This window comes from Colletotrichum truncatum, assembly GCF_014235925.2.
Source record: "Colletotrichum truncatum strain CMES1059 chromosome Unknown Contig_0010, whole genome shotgun sequence".
Classification (NCBI taxonomy): Eukaryota; Fungi; Ascomycota; class Sordariomycetes; order Glomerellales; family Glomerellaceae; genus Colletotrichum; species Colletotrichum truncatum.
The window spans coordinates 855,857-881,556 of NW_027222407.1; the positions used below are offsets into that span (position 1 = coordinate 855,857).

Sequence of the window (25,700 nt, forward strand, 5' to 3'; positions counted from 1 at the left end):
ACCCAATGACACTGCAATACAACGGCGATGAGGAGCCCTTGTCCTTACAAGGTGGCACCTCACGACCCTGGACACCGAATGCGACGTCTGATCGCAGCAACTATCTACAGAGAACGACCCATCGTCAGTACTACTGTCGATATGCCCCATTCGACAGCTCAATCAGGACGTCATCTCCAATATTCACTCTTCATTGGGAAAGGGGGAACATCATGGGTTGCGTGGACACATGGGCCACGGCATTGAGCAGATATCGGGCTTGGCTCAACTACAGTATTGTTGATGAGGATAAAACCACCTACTTCGTCGCTCCTGATGACAGCTGCTTCTTGGCTTTCTTCACGCTCGGCGCCCCTAATTGTTTCTCCTTTCCGCCTCGTCTGACAAGTCACTGGATTATCCAATCCCAACTTGATTGTTCTTTAAACGTCTCCTTGCGCCTCTACACCATACTTCTTAATTAATACGTCTTTATCAAGTATCGATCGGCAGTTATCTGTGTCATCCCACCCTTGGCAAACCACTCTATCCAAAATGTTCCGCAACATTGCCCTCCTCCTCACCTCGGCCCTTGCGGTGTCCGCAGCCGTTCTGCCCGCAGCCGAGCTGCCCACTGTGGTCTTCACCCCGGGTGCCTGGCACGGCCCGCAGTCCTTCGATCTTGTTCGCGCCGGTCTCACGCTCAAGGGATATGCCTCCGAGGCTGTGACGCTTCCATCAGTCGGTGCCGAGCCTGCTACCGTGGGTCTCGAGGAGGATGCTGCCGCTCTGCGTGCAACTCTCGAGACTCTCGCCGATGCTGGCAAGCAGATCGTGCTCGTCGTCCACTCGTACGGCGGCTTGGTCGGCAGCAACGCCGTCAAGGATCTCGGCTGGCAGCAGCGCGCTGCCGCCAACGAGACAGGTGGTATCATCATGATGGTGTACCTGAGCGCCTTTGCTGCGCCCAGCGGCACCAGCCTTGTGGATATGCTGAGTGGAGAGTTTCTTCCCTGGATGAGAATTGATGTAAGTCTTGATACGCCCCGCCAGTTTCTTGACGTTTTCTTGTGTACATTTGCCGTTCTGTATATCCTAGCCCTCGTACAACATGTAAAAATGCAGAGGCTGCAGGAGCGTTAACCAAGACAACTACTAACACCATCAACAGGGTGAGAAGGTCTACGCCGACACACCCGAGACCATCTTCTACGCCGATGTCGACCCTATTCTCAAGGCCAAGGCGATTGCTGAGCTGAGTTGGGAGTCGAAGCGTGTTTTCTCCGACCCTGCCACCTATGAGCCTTGGAACCAGGGCATCGAGGTCATGTACTTCCACTGCGAGGCGGACCAGGCCATCCCCTTGGCCACGCAGGAGGCTATGGCCGCTCAGTTCCCGTCTGGCTACACCACGTTCTACGCCAACACTTCGCACTCGCCCTTCCTGTCCCGTCCGGACCTCGTTATCGAGGGCGTCGAGCTGGCGGTCAAGAACGGCCAGGCCAAGCTCTCGTAAGCATGCGAAGGATGGGGCGGAAATAAGGCCGTGTAGTGGAATCCAGTGACTTGTTATTTGAAGCTTTGGGGCAGTATTTCCTCGGCGTTGCCGACCAGACAAGTTGTGGATAGAGGCCCTTGGTAGAAGGAATAATAAGCAATAATTAACCAGCTGCGCCTAGCCTAGTTGGAAAAAAAATATCTACTGCGGAATCATTCGTGAATCGTTCGAGGATAGCTTCATTGAGCAGTTCCCCAAATGTTCGTCTGTGCGTGAGCGCCGCCGGACGTTGCCCGTAGTATTTCCATACTGGTCGCCGACTACAAGGTATGTTCTCAGGATGCGGAAATGCGCCTGCGAAGCCTCAGAAACCTTCCCCTGCAGGAGACAGGGACCAGATGCAACCTGGGGAAAAAATAGAAAAAAAGATTGCATTGCCTCCCTCTTTCGTCCGGATTCCTCTTCACAAACCACCCAAAAAGGGTCCCGTAACCGATGAACAGACGATTGGGAGGCAGAAAACAGCCCACCTCTTCATCTCAGGAACCGGAGGATCGGGGAACAGTCGCAATCAGTAAGCTGGTACCCTACCGCCCACGTGCGTGTTGCCTTTTTTTTATTTCCCCTTCTTTTTCTTTCTCATTTTCAAAATTTATTTATCTCCTAAAGAACGGGTCCTTGCGAGATCTCCGGTGTCTATCCCCCGGCAGGCACCGCTCCACAATCCTCATGGCATCGTACGCAGTATATCCTTCTCTACGAAGGGTCCCCGGCAGTTTCAGTGGAGATGTGGAATCTTCTACCCAGGTTTCCCTGAAGAAAAGGGGGGTTTTTCCCGGTTTGATGGGTGGAACAAATGCAGACCAATGGAAGTGATATATGGATGGATGCAAACCCACCGAGAGAGTTCTTTGCACTCACCAACTTTTAGGGTTTGTGATGGAACGTACTGGTTGGTGAAGCAGATGTAGTTGGAAGAAAGGTGGCGGCCAAAACGGCTCGGCAGTTGTGTCTGGGATATCCGGAACCGAGTCTTGGTGGTGTTGGTTCGCGGTTCACGTCTAGAGAGAAAGAAGAAAAGGTTTCCGGCTTCTTTTGCTTTTTTCGGTTGGCGCCACGGCGGCCGCGCGCCGTATCGGTACACCCAAACTGCTGCAGATATGCACAATCACCTCACTATTGTGCAGCCAACTACATACTACGTAGTACTGCCAAAACTGGTGCTACACCGCAATCAGCAGAACAACAACGGGTGGGGGCGCCGCCAGGGGCCCGGCCCAAAATGGGACGAACCCCGAGCCGCAGACTACCGCATGAACGGTACGGAAATCACAACCCGCTTCGCAATCGTCAGAGCGCTCGCCATCGGTAGTATTCTTCACTGCTTTTCGATGAGCGACGTTACGTCGCTGCTGCCCTTGCTTGCGTATGTCGTGCTTCGTAGTATCGGCCCTCAGACACTGCTCCACCCCTTTGCCCATGAATCGAAATGCAGATACGACTGAGGATGAAGTCTAGAACGTGTGTATGTTCTCAGCCAACCAGCTCGAAGGCAGAGAGTCATGCTTCTGCTTAGGAATGTTTCCATTCAGGTAGACGTGTTGGGCGCATGCCTTGTTTCGTGCGGATCAACTCGTAATTTAAGTTACGGACGGGGAGGATGTCAGGCTTAATTCTCTCTACTAAAAAGAGATGGGGAAAGCATAAAGAAGGAGGAAAAAGCAGGCAACTGCCGACCGTGGCCCCTGGGGTTGCGTAGTAGACAGGCATCGATGCTGACAGTAGAAACCGTGATACCTGGAGATCAATCCTCGCAACATCCCCCCCCCCCTCTCTCTCTCTCTTTCCTAATACTGCTCACTCCTATACTAGCGCGGACGAGATCGTTTCACCAAAGATGCAGCCCAACCCGGTTTTAGGAACCTTGCTCTCCACGGAACAGGCTAGGTTATGCGCTTCATCAAGACCATTCATTTCCAATCCTGACAGAAAACGGCCCCCCCACAGACTTAACTTCCCCTAACCCCCCCTGCTAAACTTCGCTGTCAAATCTCCTGTGACGTCGAGCTATCCTTTGACAGGTATATTGACAGGACGATCGTGTTTCAATGGATGAACCTACGGTGGTTCCCCGGGAATAGCGTCGGGATCCTCCGCGCGGCGGGCGCGGCCAGCGGCCTTTCGTGGTCCGTTGTGTTGATCTTCTGTAACCTAGTTTCTCTGAACCAAACGGACCCTTTTGGATGTGAGGTAAACGAAGCTTTAAGGCTAAAAGTTAGTCTTTTTATTCGTTTCCTTCTGCCGAAGATTCTAGTGTGGTTCTAGGTGATCTTCTCTCCAGGTTGAGCAGTTGCGAATGACGCCGTGGGACGGGTAACCATCCGTTTGATCAAATAGATAACGGACCTTGGGTTTTCACTTCGTAAAATAAAGGCTCTAAAGAAGCCCCCAAGTCTCTCTCTGCCTGTCATCCCTCCCCTCCCTGCCCTCTGCAAACCCCGGAGATATTCCCGCAAGACTCACACATGGCAGCAGCGGTGTGCTTCCTCCTCAACCGGAACGCGACTGCCGTGCTGCCCCCGTCCGACGAGGGAACTCCGGCACAAACAGCAGTGGCCATGTAAGAACAGGGGTCGCCGCAGAAAGCAAAGGCATCAGCAAATCAACCTTTTCCGACTCACTCGCGAACACGGGAAAAAAAAAAGCCCCACCCGCTTGAGCGCCGATCTGTATTTTAAACAAACAGCCGAGACGTAGCAACGGCGATGAAAAGACCAATCTTTACCGCAACTCATGTCGTTAAGGCTCCGAGGAAAACAAATTAATGGAGACATGAAATAAGGCCCCAAGGAATCTGACCAAACAGATAGGGCACATATTGAAGGCTAAAAACGGTCGCTGTTTAATCGCCGAAAAGGGCTGAAATGTCCTGCTTGGGGCTGTTTGATATTGACGGGTAATTACTAAGAGATGAAGTAAAGCTTGGCCTCGGAGGAAATGTTACTGACAGCTTGGGAAACGGAGTCTCTCTCGCATGGCGGAATGGCCGGGACATGGGCGATGCCCATATAGGCTATCATGTGGCTCGCTGTTCTTGACACAAATGTCATGGGGTGATGATCTCATTTAACATGACTGGGCCTTGAGCCCAAGTCACATTTGCTCGATTGAGTACATTCATGGCCCACTCACAGGTTACTTTAAAAAAAAAAAAGATTGATACTGCTGACTCAAGTTTCATTATTCTCCGTCTTGGTTCATTCGTCGTTGAGATATTATTATACACTCTTACTTCATGCCCTGGTGCACCCGTAAAATGCCAAAGCTTCACCTCTCCTTTCGCCAGCCCATGCGTGATATAAAAAATACCAAAGGAAAAAAAAAAAAAAAGAAGAAGAAAGCCCAACCATGTTCATGCTTCATCGTCGGGTCCTTCCAGCGGCCACTCGCACGTACAGAAACAGTTGACTGCCTCCTTTCTGGTATAGGGGCCACGGTTCGGGCACGTAGGTTTTCAAGGGTTGTAAGAAAAATAGATACAAAAAGGACTGCGCTACATGTCGTCAAGAGACATGACACCGCAGCCCAGAGAAGAGAAGGGGTATCGGTTGCGCCGCCGCAATTTATGTGATGGGCGTAAGGAAGGGGCTGAGCATGAGCTCATCCGCACTTGGGCGCAGGTTGTGATCGATCTCGAACGTTTGCGAAAGGAATGTCTTTGCGTCGTCTGACGCGTGGTCTGGAATCGTGGGGGCAGCTTTGCCACCGCCAATCTTGAAGATGGCTTGCAGCTGGCTGCAGTCAGGGTAAGGATGGGTGCCCGTCATCATCTCTACGACCAGGCAGCCAAGAGACCAAATGTCGGCCTTGCGGGTGTACGACGTCTGCTTAACAACCTCAGGGGCCATCCAGAATACAGAGCCCTGAAGCGACGGACGGTGCTTGTTGTTGTTGGCGCCACTGAGGATGTTGGATGCCTCAAGCTTCTTTGAGATGCCAAAGTCGGAAATCTTGATAGTTCCCTTATTGTCGACAAGAATATTGGCACCCTTAATATCTCGGTGGATGATGTCTTGATTGTGTAGATACGACAGACCGGTAAGAATCTGGCGCACGAAGCTACGGACGAGAGGTTCAGGCAGCGCGCCGTAAGAGTTGAGCATCGTCTGCACTGAGCCACCAGGAACGTATTCCAGGAAAATGTTGAGGTAATCAGAAGACGAACTGCAACCGAGATACTGAACAATATTCGGGTGTCGAAGGTCGCGGAGCAAGCTGATTTCCCGCTTAAGGGCTTCAATCATGCTCTTCTTGCGTGCGTCATTCTGGCTGTTGGCACCAGGAGCGGGTGCCTCAACCTGCTTCACCGCCAGGAGTTCACCAGTGACGGCGTGCAGAGCGAGGTAGACACAACCAAACGAGCCCTGGCCGATCATGGCTCCCTTCATCCATTTGTCGTCGGACCAGGACTCACCAGCGAGGAAGCTCTCGAGTTCCTCATCCGCGTCCTCGCCATCCTCGTTGAGTGCCTGAGCGAGATCCTTAAGAGATCCGGATCCGGTTGAGCCATCAGCATCGAAATAGCTCCGTCTTGTAATGTTGCCGTCGGGATCCGTAACGCTCAGGGCAGCGGCACTAGCACCGTCAGAGCTGTCTGCAAACGAAACGTACGACTTGCGGTTCGGCTCGACGGGAGACTCCTCCTGGAGAGTGTCAAGCATTGATGAGGCGACTGAGTCGCGGAAGGCATGGGTGGTGCGCAGGCCGGATCGCGGCTTGGCCATGTTGTTCGAGGCATTGAGCCAGCTATCGGCAATTGTAGGAATAGGAGGAGCATCCTGAATGCTGGAAGCAAAGCTTAGGTTGCTAGCTACACTAAGTCGACTGTTGACCTTGCTCATGCGAGTAGACCTTCTCATGGACAGGCGGGCAGTGCGATCAATCTCCTCTCTGGGGTGGTCAGGGAAGTAGGATGTAAGATCAGAAGCGATAAGCTCGCTGGGAGGTCGGAGACCACCAAAGGATCGCAGGGTTCCTTTGTTCCTCCGTGGGCCCGATCGAGGGCCGTCGTTGGATGCCGGGCGCTCCAGTTCTTTGACAGTGTTGTAAACGTTGCGTTCTCGGTCATGGAACGAGACAGGGGATAAGGGGCTCTGGAGCTGATCGTTCCACCTCTCACCGAGAAGTTTCTGTACCTTCATCTGGCTTCTCTTATCGACGCTCTCAAGTGCCCGGCTGTGGTTCTGTTGTGCCTCCTCAATGGCGATGCCCGCGGCTCTCTCGAGCTCGGGCATGCCCGGCTCACCGGCAGGCACGCGGCGCAATATCAAACGGTTGCGCTCGGGGCGCTTCTGGTCCTTGATGATGCGCCAGAGCTCTGTGTCGCCAAGTCGTCTGCACTGGTTGGGATCCGGCTCGATGCCGGCCAGTACCCAAAAGCAGTAATTTCTCTCGTGGTCCTCTCGCAAAGCGAATTTCCTCAAGGTGACTCGCATAACTTCTTCACACGTATTGCAATCGGCAATTTTGACAACTTTAGTGACGCCTCCCGTTGAAATGACACGAATGACATCCTGATTCTGCGGTAGGCCGGCCATCAGTGAACCATCCATACTGGAGTTGTTCCTCGTATGGGAAGTTACCAATCGGCCAGTCTGGGGGGCTGAAGCTCCGGCGTTGCTTGCATAGCCGGGGCTCTGTCCATATCGCGGACGTAATGGGCGTATGGCATCTGAGTTGGGTAGCGGGGATGTAGGGCGGGAAGATGACGTGCCCTCGATGGGCAGTGTGTCGTATTGCCTCGAGTACCGCTTGTTGAGGGACGGAGTCGGCATGGTCCGGGCACTCGTTGCAGAGGGCCGCGGAGAGCCGCCCGAGGATGGCGTGTACTGCTCGAGTCCGCCGAAGGAATCCTATTGTGCGTCAGCAACTGTCAACAAATCGGGGGTTCACGATGACCTACCCTATTTCGTTTCTTCTGGTTCGCGTATGCCTTGGTCCTCAACTTCTTAATTCCCAAGAACAGGCGAACGCGATCGCCGACCTTTTCAATGCCCATCTCTTTGAGCACATCCTTGTCGAGCTCGAGAAGGTTCTCACCGTTGATGTGGTTCTTGCGGAAGAGCTTCTCGTACTCGCCGCATTTTACGCTTCTGAGGTATTCACACACCTTGTCCTCGTCCCAGTTCTTGACGGCATCGGGGCCATCACTGTCGGAGAATTCGGATTCGGTCGGGCTGGCGAAGGAGGTAGACTGGTTCTGGATTGTGGGCGCCCGTCTCGAGGGCGGGATGCCGCCGGCCGAGACGCTGGGGACCATGGGGTTGTTGGTGTTTAGGGGTGCCGGAAAAGCGGCGGTCTTGGGAGCCAGCATTGCCATCTTTGCAAAGTTTTAAATATTTCAGACAAGCATTGACTGGGTTCGAAATGACTATCGTGGTGTCTTCGCGCGGGGTTTGTCTCAGCTGCCTCTCCTGGAGCGCGTTGTGCCGAGAGAGAGGATTCCGTTAAACAGTGCAGGTGCCCGAGACAAGGAACGAGACGTGGGGGCCGGATAGGCTGATGTGAAGTCGTTGGCGGGGGAGGAATGCGAATTATCGAGGATATAGACGAAGGAAGGTTCTCGCTGTGCGGAATGTTGGCCTCTCACTGCCGGACCGCGAAGGTCTGGTTCTGCTGTGTCCTTGCAGCAGAAGAGAATTTGGAAGAACGAAAGTCGTGTGTGGAATTACGGGTACGCCGGCCGGTGGGAAAGAGAGGAGGGAGAGAAGGGTTAATGACGGATTTTTGGGGGTGCAGGGAAGCTGTAGGGGGGGTGTCTGGGGGGGAAAAAGTATGGGCGACCTAGTCAGCAAGCAGCCTCAGGTAAGGTACAGGACAGGGCGAGGCCAAGGAGGGTACCCAAGACGCCCAGCTGTGCCGCAGCTTAAGGTAAGGTACCCAGAGATCCTTTCCCCTAACCTCAGACGGCCGCCGCGGGCGCGGGAGGCATCTTTGCCTGAGTTTAAAAAGATACTAGAAGCGAGCCATAAGCTTCCCGTGCTTCCTTTGTGAGTCTTGTGTGTGTACGTGTACTGTCGCAGCAGGCCGTGAAAGGAAAGCAACCCAATGCAATGAGCGTGGTACCACTGAAGCAAGCAATGGGTTACAAAGGACGGCAGAGCTACAAAACACAACGGACCGCACTGTCCTCCCAGTGATCCTGCAGCGTCTGTTCGCTTTGTCCAAGACTAAGATGGAATGAAGGAACAGAGCTTCTGGCAGAGTGGAAACTCATTTGCTCATTCTCTCTGTCTCTCGTATCTCTATTGCATCCTTAATAGTACATAACACATTATCGAGCGGCCGTTTACCGGTTTCCTCGGGGCCATTCGTTGTGCTGTTGTAGCGCCATGCCCTGCCCTGACCTGCTAGCAGAGTGGGACCGTTTAGGCGGTAACATGGCAATATATTACCACTCGATTCATGTGGACTTTTCTTCAGATTTGCATCCGTTGATCTTTCTGGCTTCTGTTCGCCACAGTGTATCCGTACTGAAGACTCACGGATAGAGTCCGTAGGCGTTCTCTTTTCTCGTGTTTCCCGAGCATGATGGTAATGGAGACCCCTAGTCGCTCGCCTTGGCCCTTGGCAGCATCCACTTGAAGGGGGTGTGTGGTGCTGCAAGGGTAAAGCGACGGCGGCGGCTTGATGAAACTGGCTCAAGCAGGGTAGGGTGCACGTCCCCACCTAAACTTTGGCTCTGCAGAGCATCAATAGCACCACCCACCAACACCGCCAGGTGGGTCCCCCCCAAAGCTGCCGCTATACCGCTGCAACTGAGGGAACCTCCCATCAAGCAGAAACACGCTTCCCCAGGCTGCTGCCGCCCAGAGTCCAATGTGCCTGAGGAATTACTCAGCCGTACCATTTTACATCTAATTTGCCCAGCTCAATGCATCCAAGCACCACTTCCCCTTTCCGCCAATCCCCGTTAGTCTGACATGCCGCGTTTTCCACTGCACCAAAAGACCAAGATAGCTCCATGCGACAGTTAATCAATTCCTTGATGGTTCCAACCGGGCGACATTTTGAGGATCACGACCCTCTGTACGCTCTCTCCTAGTACCACGAGTCATCAGAGGAGAGTGTCCCGGATCTGGTAATAGATAGCAAGCCATCTAAGCCGAAGGAACGCAGCGTTATCGACGTCGTTTTTGGACATCTGAGTTCACCCATCACCTCGTTCTCAAATTAGTACAATGGCGGCTTGATGAAGAGTCTGAAATGCGCCGCCCTACGTGAACACTGCTATTCTAGGATTTTCACGCCCCTTGCTGGTGCGAGGTTGTTCTCTAAAAGGCACTCAAGCGCCCTTCCGACAGCCACCGTTCAACGCCTCTGCTGTCACTGTTAAGCTACGACAAAGATAGAAAGAAAAGTTCTATCTTTGTCCCTCGACGACGGCTCCGGCCATACCACGGAGGGCGGACGGCGAAGGGCGGAGCAAGGGCCATGCGAAAATAGTAGATACGCCGTTGTTGTAACGCAGACGTCGTCCTGTCGTCAATCTACCCAGCCGCGATCATCAAACTTGACCAGACGAATATACCTTGTACGCGATACTCTGTTCCTTGCTATCGGCCGCGACAGGCGAGACGATCACCCACGATTGTCGGCATGGCATGGGCCATAAGGCATGGGATTCTGCCAGCTCCCCCCCACAATAACATCACCCAGCTGCCTGGAAGTCTCCATCGCAACCGGGAGCTTTCAGCCAAAACATCAACAACAACCGAAATCGCAATGTCTGGCCGTCTCGCCTAGATCAGAAGAGGGTCCCCGCCGCGATGATACCTCCGCCGGTTCCACCATCAGTGGGTGAAGGGGGAAACGACCAAAGACAGTGACGACCACCAACAAAGTCCGCCTTGTCCGTTGACTGGAGATACACTGACCCCGTGATCCATCTTCAGGCCGATCCAACCTGAGGGCCATACCAGACTTTCTTCCTTCTGCTAGGGGGAGCATCGCCACCGACCATCGTGAACGGTGATCCAAGGATGCCACGCACAATCAATCCACAATTTGCTGAGGACAACGCACTCGCAAACACGCCGTTGTAGAGCCAGACAACGCCCACGGAGGATTCGCCATGGTTGCAAATACTAGTATGATAGGGCCGCGTCTGCTGGTGATTGGCTCTAAAGGACCGCATTCACTCAAGGGCTGGCTCGCTTGAAACCAGTCGTGTCGCACATCTTGACACCCACTCCGCTGCCCTGCATCCCTTGAGTTCCTGGGCGCCAACGTCCGTCCTATGATGCGCTCACCATTGACACCTAGTCTCCAGACGTAAGCACGTTGGCTCGGCTAGGCTGGGCGCACAATTCTGCTAACCTTTCGGCGTTGGCGTCCTCAGGTTGATTAACACGACAACGCCAGTCTAAGCTTGTTGACACTTTAGCTGCGGGGAGAACGCTCACCGTTACTTTCGAAGTCGTGTGTTCGTGGATCATCCCGGCTTCGTGTCTTTTCCTGAGCCTCAGTAGGCATCTCTTACCTACATTTGGCCAATCATGACTTGCTTTCATTTACTGTTCCTACTGACTTTTTTTTTTTTTTTTTTCGTTCTCCTTCGTACAAGCCGCCATGTAACCTGCATGGCACGGCGTTGAGGAAGGAGACGCACGGATAGGTGACCTCGCGTTCGGAAACAGATGGTGACATTTTCTGCTTTTTTTCTTATTTTCTTTTCCCCATGGCCTGCGAAATAACAGTATCAGGCGGAATACTGCCCTGACGATGCTATTTTCAAAAAATTGCAACTATTTATGCCACAGTCGCACAGCATCGTGCAGTACAATCTAGTGGGCTTGCACATCGCCATCTACTCCGTATACTTTCTCCTGCTTAGCATCGACTGTGGGGATGTGGCAGTCACGCGAAGCAAATAACTTATGGCCCGATCATCGTCAAGTCGCCACCCTGAAAGAGGGGACACCGTGCAGAGAAGGGCTTGGCGTTTACCACGATGAGGATGACTCCTCGACTGACGGTATTCACGATGTGTACTGACGATGCACCTTGAACGTTTCACACTACATCGAAAAGAGCTTCCCTTCAGCTGAACTCTGAAGAGGAGCACCAGATGCGGCCACCTGGTCAGGTAATGAAGCCTAGAAGGCCTGGTCGGAGCGGGCGCCAGCCAGCCTGAAACATGAAACCTTGCAAGATCTTCCTTGCATACCCAGTCCCAACCCTCCAAAAAGCCTTCGTCCCAAGCTGCCCTGCAGACCAACGGAGATCGGCTTGTGGGAAGCGTCTCCCGGTGCGCCGGCACCTCACCATCCTTCCTGTCGCTCATCACAGACGGAACCCTGGCAATTTTTGCGTGTTTGCCTGGATTTCTGGCCTGTGCGACTTTGCACTTCCACGAATTCCACGTGGACGGAAGCTTATGGGCAGAAACAAGACGCGAGGCCGTGACGCGCCCTGTTCTCGCGACAATCCTTCTCATTTGGCTCTAGAGTTTGGTAGAGGGCAATTCGGATGCCGAAAGCGAGGCCCGAGCAAAATGGAGTGATGATTGTGTGATTGTTTACACTAGCATATGAGACTGCGACTACCAGCAGAGTGTGTGCAACACCAGTCGTTGCTCGTATTATTAGTTATGTCTGTTTCTAAACCATGAGACTGAACCAATTTCCCCTGCATTTGGGGTGACTCGTGACTCGTACCACAGAACGACCAAGATTTTTTGCTTGTCTAGAAGGCCAAAGGGGGCATTTCTTGATGCTTTTCACTAATGTATATGGAAAAGTTTACTAAAATTGCAGGACATGACGTGACGAACACCTGCCAGGGTGGAGGCGAAAGTGAAAACCAGGATAGGCAGTTCGGCACTCTCCAGAACTCCGCCGCCACCGATACATCATCTGTCAGGGCCCGGCAGCCATTTTTTGTAGTAATAGGCTTTCGGCATGTCGGGAGGGTCGACGGTCTCCGCACGGTCGGCTGTCGGACTCAGTCCCGGCCTCAACCGATCGAGTTTCGGCTGCCGAGGAACGGGCTGTTGACGGCGAATTGTCCGCTTACGATGACACCGCGCCGTACGCATAAGTCACCATTGTTTGTGACTCAACCAGTGTTTCGAACCCCGCAGCTCCGGATTCTTCGGTCAACGCCCCAGGGTTTCGCTCCGGGCCCAAATCCTAGAGTTTTCTGTCAATCACGCGTAGCTTCACTTCAGCGTTTACCAAGACCGACAGCCCGAGATTTCCACCATAGACGCCGCGCACAACTTCTGTCTCCCGGTGAAAATACTTGCCAATGCGAGAGCGAAACTTACGCCGTTTCGGGCACATATGTCACCCCGGTGGCTGATGATTCTCACTAGCTGTGGTATTTGTAACATGCTTAGCCGTCATGCTGCAAGGCATATCGAGTCTACAGCTGGACATCTGGACATTTATTCTCATACCATCCGGGGTCCTTATCATGATGTAGACGACTTCGTGTTCGGTTTCGTAGAGGGCGCATCCTAGGTCGACCTAGGCATGATGACATGTGCCATGATTGACAGGACGCGATCCCCATCGGCGAAGGATGAGGAAGGTAAGCTGGCGGGCAGGATTTTTTTCTTTTTTTTTTTTTTGCTATCATGGTGACTGTTCACCGATGCATGGAAATCAGCTGTATTATCATCCTCCCCAAGTTCAAGCGCACGCATGTGACAACATATGCCGTCGGGCTGATGTTCCAAGAGGCTTTCAAGAGTCCTGGTGAAGGGGGCTTAAAGTGCTCTGTCAGGAAGTGCTCTGTCAGGCCCACGTACACACCGGCAACAGGGGCTCGGTGCGTCTGGCGGAGTGGATGGGCTTCCGCGAAGAAGGTATCAGAAGATGGCATATGACTGTTTCCTCGGGGCCGACTACAGGGTAAAAGAGGCAACGGCCAGCCGCTGCCGCCAGATATTGATCCGGATGACACCTGGCAGGACAGCATTTGTCTCTGCTGGGGCGATTGCATAGATGGGGTTGACAAAAAGGTGCAAGAGGCAATGGATCGAATTAGCTGACAACTCGTGCGACTATGCTGATCTTTTTTCTTTCCCTTTATCCATTTCAGTGTGTAGAGCGGCGACAGCGGCATGCCATTCAGGGTGGTGATTCGAAAGTTCAGCGTTTGATGGGTCGGATCAGAGCTTCTCAATGATTGGCCTAGACAAGTGTGTGCTATCAGATGACGTTCCCGTATTTTTTTTCATCACTGGCTACAACTAAATATGTTCATGATTGTATTTCGTATTGGCGTGACCAAAGTAGAGACAGTCGTAATTGTCCCCGTCTTACTCGCGCAAGTTTGGCCTGGAGTGCAAATAACGGTGCGGGCTCTTGCACAATCCTAACTGCGGGTGGAGCTTCCCCCGTGCCCCGCGAAAAACCCCTCCAACAGGGGCGCCCACTCAGTCGCTCAACCTCCGATGTACGGCTTGCTCAACCTCTTTCATCAAACCACAAACCCACCACCACCGCTCCGGCCGTCGATGCTCGCCAGTGAGACAGTACGGGCTTATTAAATGAAGCTGCTTCGTATTTACGACATCACGAGGAACGTATGTGCAGTTGATCGACCGTAGGTGGTGCTACTTTGACGCCGCCACCCGGGGACGAAAATAGACACCTTGAGTTCCACGACACTTGTGATGAGCCATCAATTCATCTGCCACTTACCGACCTCGCACTGAACCAACTCGGGGAAAGAAAAAGAAGACGAAGAAATTTAAAGGCCGTCTCATCGGAGGAGAGATCTCGAGCCATGGGTGACACGTCTCAGGTTCCGGTAGAGCATGCAAGTGGCAGCAAGCCGCTGGTGGCCTTCCTGGGCCCCCAGGCCTCGTACACTCACCAGGTATCACGAACCTGAACCACATACATCGCATGGAAAGCGCAAGAGTTATCCTCTAACAATGTCTCCAGGCTTCATTGCAGGCTTTTCCTGAGGACCAGTGGGACCTGAGGCCGGTAGTCACCATCACGGGTGAGTAGCCTTCCCTACCTCATCTTTGCTTCGTTACCATGTCTATCCTGTTTCCACCGCCGCCCCCTCCGAGAGCCGACTCCTGATGAGACTCAGACATTTTCGAGGTCGTCCAAGCCGGAGAGGTCGCCTTTGGCGTCGTGCCTGTCGAGAACTCGACGAATGGCTCCGTGGTGTTTTCGTTTGACAACTTCGCCGACCGCAACAGCTTGTACCCGGACCTATCGGTCTGCGGTGAGATCTACCTGGACGTGCACCACTTCCTTGTCGGCCGCCGCCCGCCCCGTGCCCTCGATGACGCGACCGGCCCAGGTGACGGCTCCGGTGCCTGCACACCGACAGCTTCGGACCCGAACCCACTCAAGCCTCGGACCAAACCGCTGTGCAGTCTCAAGCACATCCAGCGGCTGTACTCGCACCCGCAGGCCTGGGGCCAGTGTGTCGCCTTCCTCCAGACATATCTGAAGGGCATCGAGGCCATTGACGTCAGCTCGACGAGCCGCGCCGCGGAACTGGTGTCCATGGATGAGACAGGCACGAGCGCCGCCATCTCGAGTGAGATCGCCGCGCGCATGCACGGCATCGACGTGCTGGCGCGGAGCATTGAGGATCGCGAGGACAACACGACTCGCTTCTTCATCATCCGCAAGGGTCTCCAGGGCAAGATGCCGGACCACTGTGAGCGGAAGAGGGGCAAAACCAAGTCGATGGTGTCATTCACGGTCCCACACGAAGCCCCCGGCGCGCTGGCCGACGTGCTCGAGTGTTTCCGCAAGTTCAAGCTCAACCTCACGAGCATCAACAGCAGGCCGAGCCTGACGGGGCCTTTCACATACGTCTTCTTCGTCGAGTTTGAGGGGCACAGGTTCCAAGACCCCGAGGGAAGGGTAAAGGGGGCTCTCGAAGGGGTGGCTCAGGTGGCGGAGAAGTTACGGTGGCTAGGGAGCTGGGAGGACCAGCGATCGTGAAAGGGGGCGATACTTGTTTTGACTACCCACCGTTACAAAAAGTTTCTCTCTCTATTCCTCTCTCTCTCTCTCTTTGTTGCCTCCCCGAAGTTCCTCTTGACACCCGGGAAACCCCCACGACGCATGGCCCGGCTTCGGGGACTTGAGTGGATGTCGGGATGGTGGCGAGACCATCTGATGATGCAGCAGCAGCAGCAGCAACAGCACCCCTCCCCTGAGACCCTGAACATGCTTCAGGGCTACCCGCGAATATTTTCGGTCCTTGAGGGCGCTTTTCGGTGTCACACAAGGAAGTCGATTGGACGGGACAGGGCTGAAGTGGCTGACGATATTGAAGCTATGTCTATTCGAGATAAAGAGGTACGTCGTGGGCTCGACAAGGAGCGTGGGATTTCCCACCCCTTTTAGCCATTGTGTAATGGAAACAGCGAGTGCCGCCGTGGAAGTCTCTTTCCCCCCCCCATGAGCTCGGCAACTTGTTGAGGCTTTTTTTTGGGAGGGGGTGTTTTGTGTGTTTTTCCTTGTTTCTTTCTCTATCTCTCTGCTACCCCTGGTTCCGTGATGGATGCTTCTTAAGAGAATTTTTTTTCTCTCCCCATCTTGCGGCGAGTGGTGGCGTTGTGACAACCTGATCAGAGCCAGAAAGGAGGCCCTCCGACAATCCCACCCAGCTTAGGAGGGGCTTAGTCAAAAGGTAAGAGAGAGCGGCTCGGATGAGGTGTCATTTTACATTCCGCAAGTGGTTTTTGTTGGAAGAGTAAAAGCGACGGAGGACCGACGGATCAACTTTTACGGCTACATGTGATGATATCTCAAGATGAACGAAAGCTGGTCGCGTGCCTATGTGTCTCACAACGCCCATCCCGCGGGGCTGGGCAGATAAACGAAGGAGGAGGCCGTCCCAAGCCGCATGCAACTTCTATGCTCTACGGCAACCCGGCGCGGAGATAGGTGGTGTGAAGGGGATAGTAACCCACCCCTTTACTTCAGCTCAACTAGCTGGCAAGGTTTCCTTTCGAAGCTCTGTAAGGTAAGGGAGGCAGGCAAGAGGAAAGGGGAGAGGGAGGGGGAAAAGCTCTGCAACTTTAGCGCGACTGGTTGAGGGGGTTGCCGAAGCTCTTGCAGAAGCTCTTGCAGAAGCTCTGCAAGTGTTGCGCGGATTTTACCAAAACCATGTCACTCACATTTGCCAACCACCCCCTCCCTCCCTTTCTTACTGCTCCTATGTCGGCCACATATTACCTAGACCTTTTGACGGTCCCCCCTTCATCTTCTTTGTTGATAGAATGGGTTGTTCCGCTGAGGGAACATTTCCATGGTGGACCGATAACTCCACGTCCATTACGTGCACATTACATGGGCATCGAAGAGGACCCTGGACGGAACTGGCCGCTTTTTTTCTTGTGTGTTCCCCGTTCAAACTGATGGGTTTGTCCCATTTCTTTCTTGCCTGCTGGCTCTTGTTACAAGCGCAGATGCCGAGCATGTCCCGCGATGAGTTGTGGAATGCAGGCAAGGGGAAAACAGGGTGGCCCAGGCCTCTCAGAATACTTACCATTACGGCCATTTCTGTTGCCTGATGGAGTCTGTTGGAATAGTCATGCTGGAGTCGATATCCACCCATCGACACACGTTCCACCGCGGAATGTCTCCATTTGCCCTGTATTTAGCATGCAAAACCCCATCAGATTCAGCAGAATTCCAAGCGGAATCCCAGTAGGAAACCCCACCGTTTCCCGCATTTACCCTTTTTTTTTCTTTCCTTTTTTTCTTTTTTTCTTTTTACCCTTACTCTTACTGCATTCTCCTTCAGTGTCCTGCAGCTCAGAGTTTGGTACAGAGTTTTTCCAACTCTCATCCTAGTCGACAAAAGCGGGCTTGCAACACTCGGCACCGACCCTAGCGTTGCCGGGCGCAGATGCGCTGAGGTGCAATTGGACTGTGTCGGCTCAGGTCCTTGTGCTATGACGTGTAGTGCACGTAGTAAGACAAGGTTCGCAACAAGAGCGCCTCAAGGTACCAGGCGAGAACCGTCTGGTTTCCGGGAACAGGTACCTCGTCGACATGTGTCGAAGGACGTTTTTGCCCATACTCAGTCGTACTTTTTGCCTGCGCCGCAGCTGGGTTCGGTACTTTGATCCCACCTCTCTTGTACATACGCTGGGCTTTATCGAGTGACTTACAGGCACAAGGCCAGGGACCCGAAGTGGGAGAGAGAGTGGGAATCTTTGGTTTTGAAAGAGGGGTGGGCGTTCCATGATCTGTGGCCAGACTGACAAGATACGCAGCCAAATGGACTCTCTACGTAGCTACTTTCTTGAACCGGCTGTCGGCTAAGGCAGTCGGGAAGACGAGGGGGGAGGGCGTGAAGCCGTGAAGGTGTGAGGAAAGAAGGGACGGGCAAACGTATTGCGTGTGAAGGGCAGAAAAAAGAGTGACTGGCCGTCGGCGGCAATGGCGAGTTGCAGAGCTTCGGGCAACCTAGAAGACAGCTGAGCTGAAGAAGGGACTTGGTGAACAATTTATAACCCAAAAGCCCGCACCTCTCGTTCCCTCCCCCATTCCTCTCTCTCGATTTCGCCATCGATACCTTGTACTGTCGACATTGACGATTCCTCCCATTACACCAATTTGTTGTTTAGCCTCGACGACAAGAGCTTCTCACAACGGTCCGGTCCGCATAGTGTTTGCTGCAAGTTCAGCTTCCCCGAAGCTCTGCAACTTCCGGATCCCCTGTTCCGCCCGCCCGCGCAGCCCTGTCTCTGTGCGCCTATTCGATCTTTCCCATAGTAAATTCCCCATCTTCGTGGTGAGGTGCTTCATCATGGCTATCACGCCTTCGAAGCCAATCTTCTGTGCGACCCACCCCAGGGCCTGCTCTACAGCCTTTGAAAGGGTAAACCTCCCTGAAAGCAAACTGCTGGCGCAATGCTTACCGCACGCCAAATCCCTCCTAAACCCCCCAATTTCCCCTCCCAAACTCCCCTCTAAGACAGACACATGGAGAGACAGGATGGTGAGCACGCAATCGACCGGCCCTGCGAAAACAAGGTTCAGGGTCCTGAATCGTGTGGAAGCAACCCGGACGAATGGTGTTTTGCTGTGTCTCGTCCAGAATCTATTCTACCGCTGGCTGTCTGCCCGTAATGGTTGAAAAAAGCTTAGCTGACGATTGGTGTTGTGCTGCTTCTACAGGTTTTCATGGCCCGCCGAGACAAGTTGGCGTGTGTCCATGAGCCTTTTGGCGATGCATTCTACTACGGTCCCGAGCGTATGGGAGAGCGTTTTGAGAATGATGCCGACGGAAGGGAAAAGTCTGGCTTCTCTGGAACGACATACGCCGACGTTTTGAAGCAGATTGAGGCCGCTGGTAAAGAGGTTAGTATTGATCTTCCCCCCTTCTGTTGCAATCCGATCGCATTTTGCTGCCCACCACCACTACCACTACCACCTACTATTACCCCCCCTGTGCCTGTTTTTGGGGGTTGCAGAGCTTCTGCCAACCCGCAAATATGGCAGTTTCACCCCATCAATCCATTACTTGACAACCCCCATCGAAAATCGATCAAATTTTAAATCGCAGAGGTTCTTGATACCCCCAAACAGAGCTTCTCGAAATTCCCAATTGAATTAAGCTGAAGTTCGGTCGGTTGTGGCGGGTCTGTCGAGCGACCGTGGAAGCTTTGCGGAGCAGCCACCAAGTGCCTACTGCGTCCCCCCCTCCTTTCCTTCCCTTCCCTCCCTCAAACACCCCACCAGCCTCAGCGGGCAGTCTTGGTAGTGGATTATTCCCATAATATCCCCCCCTCGATCAACCAACCAGCTTTCAATCACCAGAAACAAGAGATGCATGGAATCGGTCCCATCAGCCGCTAACATGAAAAACAAAATGACAGGGCAACAAGCGCGTTTTCGTCAAGGATATGGCGCAGTACCTGCTACCTCCCAATGATGGCAAGGCCGCTATCGCTCCTTCGGTCGGCTCCGTGCCTGAGCCCGGCAACCCCACCGTGCTGCCGATCGACACCCTCCGCAAGTTTCAGTGGACGTTCCTCATCCGGCACCCGCGCCGCTCTATCCCCTCCTACTACCGGTGCACCGTCCCTCCCCTGGACGAGATGACCGGTTTCTTCAACTTCATGCCCAGCGAGGCCGGTTACGAGGAGCTGCGCCGCCTCTTCGACTTCCTCGTCAAGGAGGGTATCGTCGACCAGAACAACCTCATGGTCGTTGACGCCGACGACCTGCTCGACAACCCCGAGGGCATCATCCGCGCCTACTGCGAGCATGTCGGCCTCGACTTCACCGACAACATGCTCAACTGGGGCGAGGAGGACACCAAGATCGCCCAGGAGAAGTTTGCCAAGTGGACCGGCTTCCACGAGGACGCCCTCGGCAGCACCTCGCTGAAGCCGCGCAACAAGGCCCATGTAAGTCACCCTATTCCCCCCGCACTAGTTGCTTTCCAGCCTCTGCCCTATTCCTTCCTAAATCCGTTGGAATCCTCTCTCTCCCCCAATGCCGTTTTTGTGGTTTGCCCACCTCGGGGCATGCTGGACGGCGACCGTGTGTACTACGCACGATGCTAATTCCCCGCGAGAAAAAGGTCATCACTCGCGAGTCCGAGGAAGCCGAATGGAAGCAAAAGTTCGGCGACAAGGGTCTCGAGGAGATCCGCGAGTGCGTCGACGCCAACGTCAAGGATTACGAATATCTCAAGAAGTTTGCTATCCGCGTCTAACTGACAACCTGGGCTGTGTTGGCGCCTCCTCCCTTTTTTTTATGATGTTGATGACAAAAGAGCACTATTACGATTTTGTTCCAGGGTCTACAGGGTCTTTTTTCTTTTTAAATTGTTACTTTTTTTTTTTCATGTTTTTTAAACAGGGAAATGGGTTTTTTCTCTCAGGGGTTTCGGTCTATCATGGTTCATGTAACCGTATTGGTACAGTAGTCTACATGGCAAAGCCGCCCAGCCAACCTTTTGAAGGGGCTGCGGATGGCAACTAGTAAAATAACAACAACGTCCTTTTTTTGTCAAATGTACAATCCTCACACACACGCACATTCCTCTCATCCCACGTGACATGACTGGTCCCAGCCAACTTAGATATCAGGAGGACGTATTATCTACCCCCTTCTCCGTTTATGCCTTGGCTTCAACGACCTTGTAATCCATCACCGGGCTGTTGGCGATCTCCTCCTTCTGCTCGACGACCTCCGCCTCATACTGCGCCGTCAGCTCGACGGCGTTGTCCAACAGGTCGTGCGTGACGTTGTCGGACCACTTCTCCGCAAAGTTACGGTCAGTGTCGATGGCCCAGTATATCGTCGCAGGAAGAAGCTCGTCGGGGCCATCGGCGACCTCGACGACGTTGCCTTCACTGTCGGCGACAGTCTCTGTCGCGGCTCCCTCGACGAGTTTGCTCGCGGCCTCGGCCTTGCCCTTCTTACCGGCCACCGCCGCCGTCGGCACAGGGGGGATCTTTGACCACTTGCGGCCCAGCAAGGGCACGCCCTGCTCGAGCAGGGCCTTCTCCTTGGGGCTCACGTGCAGGCGGTTACCGCGGCCAATGCCGGCAAGGACGGCGGCCATGTCGGCGATGGCGTTGTTGCGCTGGTCGTTCAGGGCCTGGCCACGCTCGAAGCGGCCGCGGACGCGCTTCGTCTCGATCTCGGGGTTCGCCTCGGTGGCATTGGAGGCGAAAAGGAGGGAGTCGTCCCAGCACAGCTCGTGCAGCCTGCGGAACTCACGCAGCTTCTGGAAGACGGACTGGCCTGCCGCACCCGCGCCCTTGGGCAGCTGGATCAGGGCCAATGGTTGCCAGTAGTCGCGGCGGAGCTTTGCGGGCTTGGACTTCTTTCCGTTGAAGGGGAGTTGGCGGAGTGCGCGGTTAGACTGTGACCAAAAGAAAAAGAACGTGTTAATATCGTGATACAAAGAAGCTGCATGGCGACATCAGGAACCCGATTGCGTCCCCAACCCCATTGAGGGTTGCAATTGAGCCCGAATGGCACTTTGGGAAATTGTAAACGTACGTCGAGTTGCTTTGTGTGAGAGTAGATGACCTGGTTCGAGGTCAGGTGGCTCCAGACCCAGATCTGCTCGCCGTGTCCCTCCGGGAACTTGGTGAGCTCAGGCTGAGGCACCCTGCGGCGCGACTGTACGTGGCCATGCCGTATGCTTGTCCGGGAGACGCCGAAGGACAGCTGTGAAAACCTAAAGACCGGAACCGAATTCATCTTCGCTTTCTGCGTGCGCCGTCGCGTTGTCACCGGCGATGTCGCTGTCGGTTTCGTCGTCGTCCCCTCGAGCTTCGTTGCAGCTTGACCTTGCAAAATTTCCCGAAGCTTTGGAACCAGGGCGCGCGAGAGGCGTGGCTGAGAGATGTGGCTGGTGCTACAGAGTCACCTGACTTTTGAGAAAAAGCCACACCCCACGAGAGATTAGATAAGATAACTTATCGTTATCGCGATTGGTCGGCGTGGGGCGCTGACGGACCCGCGCCCAATGCGACCCCGCGGTTTAGGCTCGGTGGTGCACTGGCTTCCAGTGACGTCGCGGAACTTCCACAAGTTTCTGGTCGCTGCCCTACAACTCCCGGCCTTACCAGACAACTCTCGATCAGTCGATTCTACGGCCCACTTCCTTGGTTACACCCAAGAGGAGCTTCACTTTCCAAGCATAAATTCAGCGTCGAGAACCGTTGTGCAAGTAGCCTTTTCTTTCTTCATCAAGCTTAATTCTGAACATAGAAAGATACCCCAGTTGATGATAGACTCTTCAACTTGAAGTCTCATATTTCTGAGCTTCGTCTACCTACCTACCTACCATACATACAACAACACAACTCAACACTCTCTTAATCACCACAAGAAACAACAACCGTCAACATGAATTCACGAATGGAATTCACCGACAGAGGCGAGAAGGCCGTGCAGGATGCCATGGCCCTCGCCGAGCAGTACGCACACTCACAACTGCTCCCCGTACACCTAGCAGTCTCGTTGCTCGACCCTCCGGCAGATCAGTCAAAAGATCAACAAAATGCTCCGCCCCAGACGTCTTCAATGTTCCGACAGGTCATTGAGCGCGCCCACGGCGACCCACAACTGTTCGATAGAGCACTCAAGAAGACGCTCGTCCGCCTGCCGAGCCAAGACCCACCCCCGGACCAGGTCTCTGTGGCGCCGACCTTCCACGCCGTATTGAGGAAGGCCCAGGACCTTCAGAAGACCCAAAAGGATACCTTCATTGCAATCGACCACCTTATCCAGGCCCTCGCTGAGGACCACACGATACAGGCAGCTCTCAAGGAGGCCAACATCCCCAAGCCGAAGTTGGTCCACGATGCTGTCTCACAGATCCGTGGCACGAAGCGGGTGGATAGCAAGAACGCTGATACGGAGGAGGAGCACGAGAACCTTGCCAAGTTCACCATCGACATGACGGCCATGGCCCGCGACAAGAAGATCGACCCGGTCATCGGTCGAGAGGAGGAGATCCGCAGAGTTGTGCGGATTCTCTCCCGCCGGACGAAGAACAACCCCGTCCTCATCGGTGAGCCCGGTGTCGGTAAGACAACCGTCGTCGAGGGCCTGGCCCAGCGAATTGTCAACCGCGACGTACCTGACAACCTGAAGGCCTGCAAGCTGCTGTCGCTTGACGTCGGCGCCTTGGTGGCCGGTAGCAAGTACCGCGGAGAATTCGAGGAGAGGATGAAGGGTGTCCTCAAGGAGATCGAGGATTCCAAGGAGATGATCGTCCTCTTCGTCGACGAAATCCACTTGCTTATGGGTGCTGGTGCCTCCGGCGAGGGCGGCATGGACGCTGCCAACCTGCTCAAGCCCATGCTTGCCCGTGGTCAGCTGCACTGCATTGGTGCAACGACCCTCGCCGAGTACCGCAAGTACATCGAGAAGGACGCCGCTTTCGAGCGCCGTTTCCAACAGGTGCTGGTGAAGGAGCCCAGCATCGGCGAGACCATTTCCATTCTCCGTGGTCTCAAGGAGAGATACGACAGACACCACCGTGTTACCATTCTCGATAACGCCCTCGTAGCCGCCGCCAACCTTGCCGGCCGCTACCTCACTTCCCGCAGACTTCCCGACTCGGCCATCGACTTGGTCGATGAGGCTGCGGCTGCCGTTCGCGTTGCGAGAGAGTCGCAACCCGAAATCATTGACTCTCTTGAGCGCAAGCTGCGTCAAATCATGATTGAGATTGCAGCCTTGGAGAAGGAGAAGGACGAGGCGTCCCAGACTCGTCTGGTCCAGGCGAGAAAGGATGCCAAGAACGTTGAGGAGGAGCTTGAGCCTCTCAGACAGAAGTACCTCTCTGAAATCAAGAGAGGTGAGGAGATTCACTTGGCCAAGCTCAAGCTCGACGACCTCGAGAAGCGTCTTGAGCAAGCCATCAATGATGGTGACCACGCCAAGGCTGCCGACCTCCAGTACGGCGCCATCCCCGAGCAGCGCGCAGTCATCAAGGAGCTCGAGGCCAAGAAGGCCGCGGCCGACGCTGCTCTCAACGCCACCGGCCAGGACCACGGAGCCATGGTCACTGATGTCGTCACTTCCGACCACATCAACGAGATCGTGTCCCGCTGGACCGGTATTCCCGTCACCCGTCTCAAGACTACCGAGAAGGAGAAGCTTATCCACATGGAGAAGCACCTCGGCAAGATCGTTGTTGGTCAGAAGGAAGCTGTCCAGGCCGTTTCCAACGCCATCCGCCTGCAGCGGTCTGGTCTTAGCAACCCCAACCAGCCACCTAGCTTCCTGTTCTGCGGTCCCTCGGGTACCGGTAAGACTCTCCTGACCAAGGCCCTTGCCGAGTTCCTCTTCGATGACTCGAAGGCCATGATCCGCTTCGACATGTCCGAGTACCAGGAGCGTCACGCTCTTAGCAGGATGATTGGTGCCCCGCCCGGATACGTCGGACACGATGCTGGTGGCCAGCTTACTGAGGCTCTCCGCCGCAAGCCGTTCTCCATCCTCCTCTTCGATGAGGTCGAGAAGGCGGCCAAGGAGATCCTTACTGTCCTCCTACAGCTCATGGACGATGGTCGCATCACCGACGGCCAGGGCCGTGTGGTGGACGCCAAGAACTGTATCGTCGTCATGACCTCCAACTTGGGAGCCGAATATCTCACCAAGTCTACCAACCGCGAGGGCAAGGTCGACGCTACCACTCGCGAGCTCGTCATGAACGCTCTCCGCAACTGGTTCCTGCCTGAGTTCCTCAACCGTATCAACTCGACGGTCATCTTCAACCGGCTCACCCGCCGCGAGATTCGCAGGATCGTCGACATCCGTCTGCAGGAGATCCAGAAGCGGTTGGCCGACAACAACCGCAAGGTCACTATCGACGTGTCAGAGGAAGCCAAAGACTACCTGGGCAACGCAGGCTACTCACCTGCCTACGGTGCCCGTCCGTTGTCTCGTCTGATCGAGAAGGAGGTCCTCAACAAGCTGGCCATTCTCATTTTGAGAGGCAATGTCCGCGATGGCGAGACCGCCCGCGTGGAACTTATCAATGGCAGGATCACCGTCCTGCCCAACCACCAAGACAGCGAGCTCAACACCGACGACGAAGACATGGACGAGGATGACGCCGTGGATGAGCTCGTTGCTGACGAGATGGATGAGGACATTTACGATTAAGGAGTGCATAGAGAAACGGAATGATTCATGAAGCATGGGTCTTTTAATGGATTAATGGGTTAATGTAAGGTTCGCATTGTTTATGGAGTTTAAGGGCATTGGGAATTAGGTAAAACTAGTATTTCATACCAAGTGTATAGAACTTTGGAAAAGTTCAATAAAATTAAAAAAAATTCAAAAAAATAATAATAATGCGTGTCTCTTGTTGAGTTGTGATGTGACCACGAGTGACCATGATTACCGGAAATAAAAGTGATGAAAAAAGAAGTAGGAAATCAAGAATGAAAAGGAGAAGAGAAAAAAAAAATAAAAAAGAGAAGTGAGGCTGAATGCCATAAACTTAGATATCTACAGCCTCACGGCAATACCTGGCTGCCTCTTCAGCGTGTCACATCTCCCTAAGCGTTTTGCTTGATTAGTTGACACAAGGTTCTACAAGAGGACGTGTTTTATACCATCGACTTTCCGCTTAAGTATATAGGGGGGAAAAAAATCGAGTCTCAAAACCTGGGGGTTCTCCTTTTCTTCTACTATGGCGACCGTGAGTATTTCAACTGCTTTCATGACTT

General features: G+C 53.9%; 6 protein-coding genes across 6 annotated transcripts; 4 read left to right on the top strand and 2 right to left on the bottom strand.

Moving 5' to 3' along the window:
- Positions 1-534: 534 nt before the first annotated feature.
- Positions 535-1,495, top strand: CTRU02_213705 (uncharacterized protein; the record flags this gene model as incomplete). The annotated part of the gene is made up of 2 exons (XM_070206108.1): positions 535-1,008; positions 1,145-1,495. 2 exons carry the CDS (start codon positions 535-537, stop codon positions 1,493-1,495), a joined length of 825 nt encoding a protein of 274 aa, XP_070060140.1.
- A 3,605-nt stretch (positions 1,496-5,100) lies between these two features.
- On the bottom strand, positions 5,101-7,856 carry CTRU02_213706 (MAP kinase kinase kinase ste11; the record flags this gene model as incomplete). Its single annotated transcript, XM_036729959.1, has 2 exons — positions 5,101-7,389; positions 7,440-7,856. 2 exons carry the CDS (start codon positions 7,854-7,856, stop codon positions 5,101-5,103), a joined length of 2,706 nt encoding a protein of 901 aa, XP_036578220.1.
- A 6,419-nt stretch (positions 7,857-14,275) lies between these two features.
- On the top strand, positions 14,276-15,465 carry CTRU02_213707 (chorismate mutase prephenate dehydratase; the record flags this gene model as incomplete). Its single annotated transcript, XM_036729958.1, has 3 exons — positions 14,276-14,368; positions 14,437-14,497; positions 14,594-15,465. 3 exons carry the CDS (start codon positions 14,276-14,278, stop codon positions 15,463-15,465), a joined length of 1,026 nt encoding a protein of 341 aa, XP_036578219.1.
- A 3,201-nt stretch (positions 15,466-18,666) lies between these two features.
- CTRU02_213708 (uncharacterized protein) lies at positions 18,667-20,206 on the top strand (the record flags this gene model as incomplete). The annotated part of the gene is made up of 3 exons (XM_036729957.1): positions 18,667-18,843; positions 19,362-19,895; positions 20,066-20,206. The coding sequence occupies 3 exons, from the start codon at positions 18,667-18,669 to the stop codon at positions 20,204-20,206; spliced, it is 852 nt and encodes a 283-aa protein (XP_036578218.1).
- A 405-nt stretch (positions 20,207-20,611) lies between these two features.
- CTRU02_213709 (mitochondrial 54S ribosomal protein mL67) lies at positions 20,612-21,708 on the bottom strand (the record flags this gene model as incomplete). Its single annotated transcript, XM_036729956.1, has 2 exons — positions 20,612-21,364; positions 21,505-21,708. 2 exons carry the CDS (start codon positions 21,706-21,708, stop codon positions 20,612-20,614), a joined length of 957 nt encoding a protein of 318 aa, XP_036578217.1.
- A 651-nt stretch (positions 21,709-22,359) lies between these two features.
- On the top strand, positions 22,360-25,131 carry CTRU02_213710 (heat shock protein hsp98; the record flags this gene model as incomplete). The annotated part of the gene is made up of 1 exon (XM_036729954.1): positions 22,360-25,131. One exon carries the CDS (start codon positions 22,360-22,362, stop codon positions 25,129-25,131), a length of 2,772 nt encoding a protein of 923 aa, XP_036578216.1.
- Between the last annotated feature and the right edge of the window lie 569 nt (positions 25,132-25,700).